The sequence below is a fragment of the Microchirus variegatus genome (genome assembly GCF_963457635.1).
Source record: "Microchirus variegatus genome assembly, chromosome: 15".
NCBI lineage: Eukaryota > Metazoa > Chordata > Actinopteri > Pleuronectiformes > Soleidae > Microchirus > Microchirus variegatus.
In genome coordinates this window covers 3,143,192-3,154,726 of record NC_139816.1, presented here as the reverse complement: position 1 = coordinate 3,154,726, position 11,535 = coordinate 3,143,192, and the positions used below count along the sequence as shown (strand labels likewise).

The 11,535-nt window shown below is 36.6% G+C and overlaps 1 protein-coding gene across 1 annotated transcript; it reads right to left on the bottom strand.

Annotated features, from left to right (window-relative positions):
- Window positions 1–43: 43 nt before the first annotated feature.
- On the bottom strand, window positions 44–4,666 carry ccl20b (chemokine (C-C motif) ligand 20b; the record flags this gene model as incomplete). The annotated part of the gene is made up of 5 exons (XM_083901470.1): window positions 44–95; window positions 199–273; window positions 2,308–2,410; window positions 3,497–3,525; window positions 4,629–4,666. 5 exons carry the CDS (start codon window positions 4,664–4,666, stop codon window positions 44–46), a joined length of 297 nt encoding a protein of 98 aa, XP_083757596.1.
- Between the last annotated feature and the right edge of the window lie 6,869 nt (window positions 4,667–11,535).

Sequence of the window (11,535 nt, the reverse complement as noted above, 5' to 3'; positions counted from 1 at the left end):
TTATGTCTTTTTGGTGCTGGAATGAGTGGAATAACGTGATATTCTACTGCAGGATTTTCTCCTCGATGACCTGAGCTTTTCTCTTCTTCATGTCGCTGCAGAGGAAAATAAATAAAAAGACGGTAGTTGAGGAGGTTGTTGAGGACAAAGGTTGAGAAAAATGTGACAACGAAAATTGACAAAATGTTTGGTACTCACTCCACACACTTCATGGCTCTCTGAGTCTGCAGCTTTAAAGGGTCGGCGCACACAAACCTCCCAGGAAGGTGGAAGCTGTGGGGAATGAAAGTGTGAACGTTACAGGTAATATCTCACATATTTACACACACACACACACTGATTAACCACAGGGAAAACACAGATAAGGATGCTTGTGTGTATGTGTGTGTGCTGCATAGTTGACTCACACACATACTTTAATCTGGAGCTGCTATTCTCAACAATAACTGTCATTCATTCACAATAAAAAAAACAAAAAACATATGATGTAACTGATGGAGGAAAATTTTTAACCACAAACGGACCAGAGAAAGTGCTTTTGTCCATTTTTTCCCACAATAACTTTCAATATCTTGGAGATATTTACAATTTACTGCATGTTAAAATAGTTTTGACCATTTAAAATGAAGAAAAACAAAAAAACTTTCATGTGTTAAACTTGAAATTTGAGTCTCTCAGGCCAAAAAAAATGGAAACTATATACTGTATCGGACTGATATCGGTATTGATAAATACTCGAATTTGTGATATCGGACACTTTTCTAATCGGAATGAGATATTTAATCTAAATGGCTAACTCCTGGTATCGTACTGTCCCCAAGACAAGAGCAACATTTGGGGACCAATATCGATATGGCATTCAGTATCGTTATCGGTCCAATATTGGTCAAAATCGCTGGATCTGATACCAGGATGTTTCACTATGCCCGGACTGTAAAAATGTAAATAAATGACACAAGTGTGTGATTAACTGCTTAGCAGTCCATATCGGACTGATATCGGTATTGATAAATACTCAAATTTGTGATATCGGACACTTTTCTAATGGGAATGAGATATTTTATCTAAATGGCTAACTCCTGGTATCGTACCATCCCCGAGACAAGAGCAACATTTGAGGACCGATACGGTACTCGGTATTGTTATCGGTCCAATATTGGTCTAAATCACTTGATCGGATACCGGGATGTTTCACTATGCCCGGACTGTAAAAATTTAAATAAATGACACAAGTGTGTGGTTCACTGCTTAGCAGTCCGTATCGGACTGATATCGGTATTGATAAATACTCGAATTTGTGATATCGGACACTTTTCTAATGGGAATGAGATATTTTATCTAAATGGCTAACTCCTGGTATCGTACCATCCCCGAGACAAGAGCAACATTTGGGGACCGATACGGTACTCGGTATTGTTATCGGTCCAATATTGGTCTAAATCACTTGATCGGATACCGGGATGTTTCACTATGCCCGGACTGTAAAAATGTAAATAAATGACACAAGTGTGTGGTTCACTGCTTAGCAGTCCGTATCGGACTGATATCGGTATTGATAAATACTCGAATTTGTGATATCGGTCACTTTTCTAATCGGAATGAGATATTTAATCTAAATGGCTAACTCCTCGTATCGTACCGTCCCCCCAAGACAAGAGCAACATTTGGGGACCGATACGGTACTCTGTATCGTTATCGGTCCAATATTGGTCTAAATTGATCAGATACCGGGATGTTTTAGCTATGCACGGACTGTTAAAACGTAAATAAATGACACAAGTGTGTGGTTCACTGCTTAGCAGTCCGTATCGGACTGATATCGGTATTGATAAATACTCTAATTTTTGATATCGGACACTTTTCTAATCGGAATGAGATATTTAATCTAAATGGCTAACTCTTGGTATCGTACTGTCCCCCGACACAAGAGCAACATTCGGGGACCGATACGGTACTCGGTATCGTTATCGGTCCAATATTGGTCTAAATTGATCAGATACCGGGATGTTTTAGCTATGCACCGACTGTTAAAATGTGAAATCGGAATGAGATATTTAATCTAAATGGCTAACTCCAACTTCCTGTAGGACTTACGGCAAAGTCCAAAAAGGCTTTTTGGACCGTTCTCTCTGGATTCACTTTGCAATTATTAACCAATTAGTCAACGACTACAGGAGGTTTAGTAACTCATTAACCGCTTACGGTCTTTCTAACATGGGAACATGTTTTAATGGCGGGCCTCGTTAATCATTGTTCCTGCACTAAATTCCTCTCCGTAATGTACGATGTTGTTAAAATAAAACGTACATGATGGCGTCGATGTCGCAGGACGTGTTGATGGTCTGGACGGTGTATCCCTGCATCCGTCTGCACAGCAGGCGGCGCCTGGTGTACGTCAGGCAGCAACTTCCTGAGAAGAAGAAGAAGAAGAAACGACAAAGACCAAATGCAATGAGATAAAAGATAACGTTCAAATTTTTCAAAGATTTATTTTTCAAGTCTTAAAACCCGCAGAGAGAAACTTTATCTAAGATTTAACACAGACATAAATCATGAGCCAATACAATATTGGTCCGATATTGGTCAAAATCACGGGATCAGATATCCGACATACTAAAAATAAAATCCAATACACTCCAAACATCCTACATCGGTAGATACTCAAGTTTGTGATATCGGACACTTTTGTAATCACAATTACAGTTTTATTCTAAATGGCCTGGTATCGTACTGTCCTCGAGACAAAAGCAAAATTTGGAAACCAATAATATGTCACTCAGTATCGTTATCGGTCCAATATTGGTCAAAATCACTGGATGGGACATCCTGATGTTTCACTATGCAAAAACTGTAAAAATGTAAATAAATGACACAAGTGTGTAGTTAACAGCTAAGCAGTCTGTATCGGACTGATATCGGTATTGATAAATACTTGAATTTGTGATATCGGACACTTTTCTAATCGCAGTTAGATATTTATTCTAAATGGCCAAGTCCTGGTATCGTACTGTCCACGAGACAAGAGCAAAATTTGGAAACCAATGATATGGCACTCAGTATCGTTATCGGTCCTATATTGGTCAAAATCACTGGATTGGATACCGGGATGTTTCACTATGCACAGACCTTAAAAATGTAAATAAATGACACAAGTGTTTGGTTAACAGTTAAGCAGTCCATATCGGACTGATATCGGTATCGGTAGAAACTCAAGTTTGTGATATCGGACACTTTCCTTTTCGCAATTAGATATTTAATCTAAATGGCCTGGTATCGTACCGTACTGAGACAAGAGCAACATTTGGGGGGAAAATTCTCTAAATTTGTTTGGGGACCGATACCGATGTGGTACTCAGTATCGATATACCGGTCCAATATTGGATTTCCTGATAACGGACTGTAAAAAAGTAACGGACACGAAAAAGTGGCAACCAGATATTGATTCAATCTGTGGGCCATTTGTGGGCCCCCGACCCAGTCTTTGGCAACCACTCACCTGCAGACTGTGTGCTGTGGATGAAGGTGCTGAGGATGACGATGGTGCACAGAGCTGCCACCACACGAACGCTGCTGCTGCTGCTGCTGCTGCTGCTGCTGCTGCTGCTGATGCTCGTCATGTTGACTCGTCGTAGAGTTGTCGTAGAGTGGAGATGAGTGAAGAGCTGAGAGTGTGACTGACGCAGCGGTGAGCGTCGCTCTTATGTAGGACTCGCCTGGGATTTCCCTCGTAGTTATTGCGTAAGCACCTGTGCATGTGTGTGAGGGTGTGTGTGTGTGTGTGTGTGTGTGTGTGGGGGGGGGGGGGCGGGGGGGTGTGTGTGTGCGACAGGCAGCGAGCCAGGAAACAGAGGAGGGAACAGCACTCTGCACCTGAGCAGCTTTAACCAATCAGGTGAGCGGATATGCAAAAGAGGATACTTGACCTTTATCAGGCAAATCTGAGTTAGAATTTTGGAGGCGCGACGTCAAAGCACATGTTGATTATCCCGTTTGTTTTGTTTTTGTAGACTTTATTAATCCCTTTGGGGGAATAAATGTCACTAAATCTTACATAGTGGGCCTTTAAAGAGAGGGTTTTTTCACATTATTTTCACATTGTTATACCATACTTTAAATACATAACAACATATATGTATATATATATATATATATATATATATATATATATATATATATATACACACACATGTATACAATATATAAAGATATTTTAAAAATCCTCTCTTTAAAGGTCCACTATGTAAGATTTAGTGACATTTAATGGTGAGATTGTTGCATTTTTATCGTATGTATATACATACATATACATACATATATATATACATACATATATATATATATATACACATACATACATACATATATACATATACACACACACATATATATATATATATATACATACATATATATATATACATACATATACATACATACATATATATATATACATACATATATATACATACATATATACATATATATTTACTTGATTGCTTTAGTTGATGATTTCAATTCAAGTTTGAAGATGATCACACAAAATATTTTACTCAAATACCATTGGTGCGAAATCGGCCCCAAAAAAATGGCCGTTCAATCCAAAATGGCCGCCTTACTGTAGGACTCACGGCAAAGTCGCCATTGACTTTTTGGACCGTCCTGGCATCGTGAACGTGTGTACCAAATTTCGTTCATGTACGTGAAACATTTCGTTGGCCCCTCCCACTGTCGCTTTATACGGTCATTTTGGGGGGTATGGGAAGGGCCTCAAAAATGTGATTAATTAGAGGGGAAACTATTATTATTAATAATAATAATAATAATAATAATAATAATAATCAGAAGAAGAAGAATTTTCAGTTTTGCAACTTCAAATTCTAAACTCTCTGAGTGAGAGGACGACACCCCCACACACTCCAAGTTATTCAATAACGTTGAGTTATTATACGACATTCAAAAGACAAATAATGTGGTTTTGACTGTGGTGACGAGCGACTGACTCACTGTGATTAATGAGTTTGTGGTGAAAATTGGCCTCGATCGCACTATAACCCTCCTGCACGATCGAGAGTGAGATATGAGACGAGATAAGAACATATTTATAGATAAAGACGCCTTTGTTTTGGTGGAAAAGTCTCTCAGTTTCTTCACCAGCGGCAGTTTTCACTGTTTATTTTGGGAATTAAATATGTTCACGCACACACATTCATACACTTCATGCACGGCTGCAATAGCGTGGTCGTACTTTCTATTGTAGACGTCATCGTCTTTGACGGAGCCGCCCTCATAAAAGAGGCCGCGCCTCGTTTTTCACGCAGTAATTCGTCGTTTACAGCCTTTTGTTAATAAAAAATGTAGATATAAGGAGTATTATAGGAATGTGTCACACTCTGATAATGTTAATAAAGTTAGGAATTCAGTGATGAGACACATGGTCAATAAATATTGAATGAAACCATGAGAAATGATATATAAAAAATATTAAATGACTCATATTTCAGAAAACAATTGAAATACCATGAAATGTCAGTTTTTCTTATTATTCAGGAATGAAAACAATTTTAATCTAAACTCAAACTTGAGCTAAAATTTGGCCCTGAATGATTTTAAATTGAATAATAATAATATAAATACTGATACCACTAATTATTGCTGATTTGTTTTACTTAATTTCGTCTGATGTAAAGCTAAGTCTGGTCTTACTTTTATTGTTAATGTGACTTCTTTAATTTTAGTTTTACTGAACTTTATTTAGCTTAGCTAAACTAATCTTAAATATACCCCTTAGTTTTAGTTTTTAGCTAGCTTAGTTTATCTTACTGAGCTGAGCTAAACTTGGCTTAAGTTTAAACTACCCCCTAAGTTTTTAGTTAGCTTCGTTTATCATCTTAGTTTAGCTTAGCTAAACTTATCATACATTTAAACTACACCAAATAGTTTTAGTTTTTAGCTAGCTTAGTTTATCTTACTGAGCTGAGCTAAACTTAGCTTAAGTTTAAACTACCCCCTTAGTTTTTAGCTTCGTTTATCATCTTAGTTTACCTTAGCTAAACTTATCATACATTTAAACTACCCCAATTAGTTTTAGTTTTTAGCTAGCTTAGTTTATCTTACTGAGCTGAGCTAAACTTAGCCTAAGTTTAAACTACCCCCTTAGTTTTTAGTTAGTCATCTTAGTTTAGCTCAGCTAAACTTATCATACATTTAAACTACCCCCATTGGTTTACATTTTTTGCTAGCTTAGTTTATTTTACAGATTTGACTAATCTTAGCTTAAATTTAAACTATCCCCATTTTTGTTTTGTTAGCTAAGTTGAATCTTACCTTATTTTAGCTCAACTAAACATGTCTTAAATTCAAACTAGCCCCCATTTTAGCCTTTAATTATCTTAGTTTATGTATACGTAGCTGAGCTAAACTTATGGTAGCCGAGTTTACCTTAGCTTAAGTTTGAACTAACCCCTCCACACCCTTAATTTTTAGTTAGCTTTATATTTATAGTAGCAGTTTATCTAATTTTAGCTTAAGCCCGGATCACACAAAGGTACATACGTTTTTTTAATGTTCTTGGCTGTGATTGACATCATTATTAATAAAAAACTCCAGAGAGCGTTCATGCCCGACTGTGTCACCAGTGTTAGCGAGAGGCTAATGACGACGACGACGTAAAAACCCGACCCATTTATACGACGGCAACCTTGAGCTAAAAATAGACGGCGTGATAATTAAAAGTAGAAGCCGCTCACAAACGTCCGGGTGAGTGAACAGAGTCAGTGAGTGAAGCTGTGCTGCGTCATCGCTTCCTTGTTGGTGATGCAACTGCAGATTGTAATCTGTAATCTGGTTTCAAACACACACACACACACACACACAGGGGTCAGGGGTGTGAGTTCATATATGTTATCATAAGATTACATTTGTAAATAAATAGTATTTGGCAGAATTTAATCATAAATGTCTTCTTTATGTACATATATTGTGTCATGTATGTATCGCAGACTGGAATGACAAGAATGTGACATCAACACCTGAGGAAAGATGATGTCATTTTAACTCAGGTGTTCATTTAAAGGCACGGCGCGTAAAACCGGACACCTCAAATAATTTGACATTTTTAACTGTAAGTGTCCAGTCAGTGGTAAAATATATATATATTTATATACACACACATATATGGGTTAAGTCCATTATATTAAAAAAACATAATTTAATCTATATTAATTTTCATGCATTTTCCAGTAAATTCAAATAATGATATTATTTATTATTTTATGTTTGAAGTCTTTTGAATAATGTTTTTTCCCTAATATCAATAGTTTAGTTTAATATCAATAGTACACACCTTAAGGTAAAGTTGCCAAATAATTAATTTTAAAATAAATATTAGGAATGTATATATATTTTTATAAATAGTTGGTTGTGCCACCTGACATTTTTTGTTGTTGTGAAGTTAAAGATACTGTTAAAAAATGGAGTTAAAACAGTAAGAATAGTTATTCGATATGTGAGACATGTTCAAACACGTTGTTCTGGACTCAAAAATATGCGTTACATCTATTTTGAAAATATTTATTATAAAAAATACCATTTTAGAAGCTTTATTTGTCATTGACCCTTATATAGGTTTCAAATATTTCAAATATTTCAAATATTTGGTTGATTTAATCAGTTTTTAAAGGTACAAAGCTGCTTTTCACACGCGTTTTATCACGTTTCACACACACACACACACACACACACACGATGATGTAATGTGTTTGACCGTTGCCTCATCGACCAGGAAACAGCTCCACGTTGTAAAATAAAGTAAGAAAAACACTTTTTTCTGTGGCTATTTTAAGCTTTTTTGTTTTTTTTTATCTCGTTCTCACGACCTCGACGTTCGGATCGAACCATTCCAGCCTCGGTCATGACATCATTTTTCTTTTTTAGCTTCAACCCCTGATGTTTTTAAATGTACTGTAAAAATAATAATAATAATAATTCATTTAGATATAAAATATATTATAATTAATAATATAATTTATATAAAGATAATTTTCCCGGTTTAATTTTTTCACTTGAAGGTCCAGTGTGTAATCATTTAAATTTTAACAGTTCATGTAAAATATCACCTGAAAATCTATAATATCGTAATATTACGACTTTAATCTCATAAAAATAACAACTTTATTCTAGTAAAATTTCAACTGTATTCTCATAATATTGTGACTTTTGTCCTGTCATAAAATTACAACTTTATTCTTGTGAAATTAAGACTTTTCTCATAAAATTAGGACTTTTCTCATAATATTAATACTTTTCTCATAAAACTAGGACTTTTTTATATTACGACTTTAATTTAATGAAATTACAACTTTATTCTCATAAAAAAAATTACAACATTATTCTTGTGAAATTAGGACTTTTCTCATAAAATTATGACTTTTCTCGTAAAATTATGACTTTTTAATATTACAACTTTATTCTCGTAAAATTACAACTTTATTCTAGTAAAATTACAACTTTATTCTTTTGAAATTAAGACTTTTCTCGTAAAATTAGGACTTTTCTCGTGAAATTAGGACTTTTTAATATTACGTCTTTAATCTCATGAAATTACAACTTTATTCTCATAAAATAACAACTGTATTCTCATAATATTGCGACTTTTTTCTCGTAAAAAAATTACAACTTTTTAAAAGTAAAAGCTAAATTAAGCTAAGCAAAGTTAAGTTAAGCTAATCTAAGCTAAGTTCAGCAAAGTTAAGTTAAGTTAAGTGAAACTAATCTAAGCTAAGTTAAGTTCAGCTAAATTAAGTTAAGCTAATCTAAGTTAAGTTAAATTCAGCTAAGCTAAGTTAAGTTAAGTTAAGTTAAGTTAAGTTAAGTTAAACGATGCTAAATTAAGCTAAGCTAAGTTTAAATTAAGTTAAGCTAAGCTAAGCTAAGCTAAACTAAACTAAGTTAAGCTAAATTAAGTTAAGCTAAGTTAATTTAAGTTAAATTAAATTAAGTTAAGCTAAGTTAAGTTAAGCTAATCTAAGGCAGAGGAGTCGCGGTATCAGCAACAACGGCCTTTCTGGTACGCGAAGGCCACCGTAGGTTTTTTGTTGACTTTTCTCAGATGTCAGTGTTACGTAACGTCTACGAGACTCATGCGATCTGTTAGCGAAAGATTTCCTGGTCAGAGTGTGTGAACGAAGGAATGAGGTTGTGCGGCGACCCGATCCGCACACACACACACACACACACACACGTCAAGCCAGAAACCTGGAGGATGTTATCTCAGGTATGCGAGGCTGAATATCAGGTGACTGTGCGCGCACGCGTTTGTGTGTTCTCTGCAGCGCGGCGCGGCCGCTGCACGGCCTACGTCAGATTCCGCGCGGTGAAGTTCATCTTCAGGAAAAGGAGGGCCGGCGCGGTGCCTGAAGCAGGACGTGAAAGAGGGTTGCGACATCGCCGCGGTGTAAGAGAACCCCCACCTTCAAGTTTTCCTGATTTCACGTCATCACTGTCTTTGTCACGAAGATCCAAAACTGACTTTTTTTTTCTTCAAGTATTCTAAAGTAGAAAGGCCGGCGAGTGTGCGTGGACCCAACGCTCCCCAAGACACAAAAACTTCTTGCAGTTATGTGGTAAACACGGACACAACCATCATGGACACAACCATCATGGACACAACCATCATGGACACAACCATCACAAAACTCTTTGTATTTGATTTAAGGGCTAATTTGGGAATAATAATCCAGCAAAATTGACTGAAAACATCTAATCCAAGATCTTGTTCTTCAGAACATTTGGGGCAAAATTTTTGACATTTTAAGAAGGTCATCAGCAAATATGTGTTTGGATTTTGTTGAGAAGAACATTCTCGGAACGTCTTGCTAATAATATTCTAAGAACGTTAGGGCAAAAGTGTTCCAGCACTGATGTCAAATAACATTTTAAGAGAATGTTACCCAAGAACATACTTGAGAACCTCAGGTCAAGAAGGTCAAGGAAGGATTTCACCCAAAAATGTATTTTCAGAGAATGTTCTCCAAGAACAAGTCTTCTTGCTAAGAACACTATAGAGAACCTTAAGGCAAAATGTCCTCGCAGTGACGTCACCAAACATTTTTGGATACTTTATGAGAAGGTTACCCGAGAACATTCTGGGAACTTCTTGCTCAGAACGTTCTGGAGAACATTAGGGCAAAAATGTTCTATTTGTGATGTCAATAACATTTTAAGAAGGTTATCACCAAATATTTTTAGATACTTTTTGAGAACGTTACCCGAGAACATTCTGGGAACTTCTTGCTCAGAACGTTCTGGAGAACATTAGGGCACAAATGTTCTAGTTGTGATGTCAAAAAACATTTTAAGAAGGTTATCACCAAACATTTTGAGGTCCTTTTTTAAGAGAACGTTGACCAAGAACATTCTAGGAACTTAAAAACAAAGCAAAAAAACATTTGAGCGGAGAACTTTCAAGAGGTCAAGAAGTTCTCGCAATGTTGTAACAAAACAGTTCAAGATTTTCACCCAAAAATGTGTTTGCAGAGAACGTTCTCCAAAAACAAGCCTTCTTGCTAAGAACATTCTAGAGAACATTAAGGCAAAATATCCTCGCAGTGACGTCACCAAACATTTTAAGAAGGTAATCGGCAAATATTTTTGGATACTTTTTGAGAACGTTACCCGAGAACATTCTGGGAACTTCTTGCTCAGAACGTTCTGGAGAACATTAGGGCAAAAATGTTCTAGTTGTGATGTCAATAACATTTTAAGAAGGTTATCACCAAACATTTTGAGGTCCTTATTTAAGAGAATGTTGCCAAAGAACATTCTAGGAAATTTAAAAAACAACAACATTTGAGCGTATAACTTTCTTGAGAACCTTATGTCAAGAAGTTCTTGCAATGTTGTCACAAAACAGTTTAAGAAGGATTTTACCCAAAAATGTATTTGTAGAGAATGTTCTCCAAGAACAAGTCCACCAAACATTTTAAGAAAATGTTTTTAGATATTTTTTGAGAACGTTACCCAAGAACATTCTGGGAACTTTTTTGGGAACATAAAGCAAACATTTGAGGAAAACATCCTCAGAAGAAAGGTTGATGTTTTTGAATAAAAGAGGTGAAGGCAACACTCACAGGTGGTCCTGGTCCTGGTCCTGGTCCTGGTCCTGGTCCTGGTCCTGGTCCTGGTCCTGGTCCTGGTCCTGGTCCTGGTCCTGGTCCTGGTCCTGGTCCTGGTCCTGGTCCTGGTCCTGGTCCTGGTCCTGGTCCTGGTCCTGGTCCTGGTCCTGGTCCTGGTCCTGGTCCTGGTCCTTATATACACACTTCTGAGTCTTTGATTTGAAGATGGCCTCCAGGTGTGAGGATGAGGGAGCCACGCCCCCATCCAGCAGCACATGTTTCTAGGTTCAGGTAACAAACGAGGACAAGAAAGAACAGGAAGTAACACAAATAGCAAGTAGCGGAGACTTTATTGGTCATTGATGGGACTTGATTTGGAAACCGCTGCACAAGTGGCTACAGAGAGGGAAATCTGGGCGTCCTA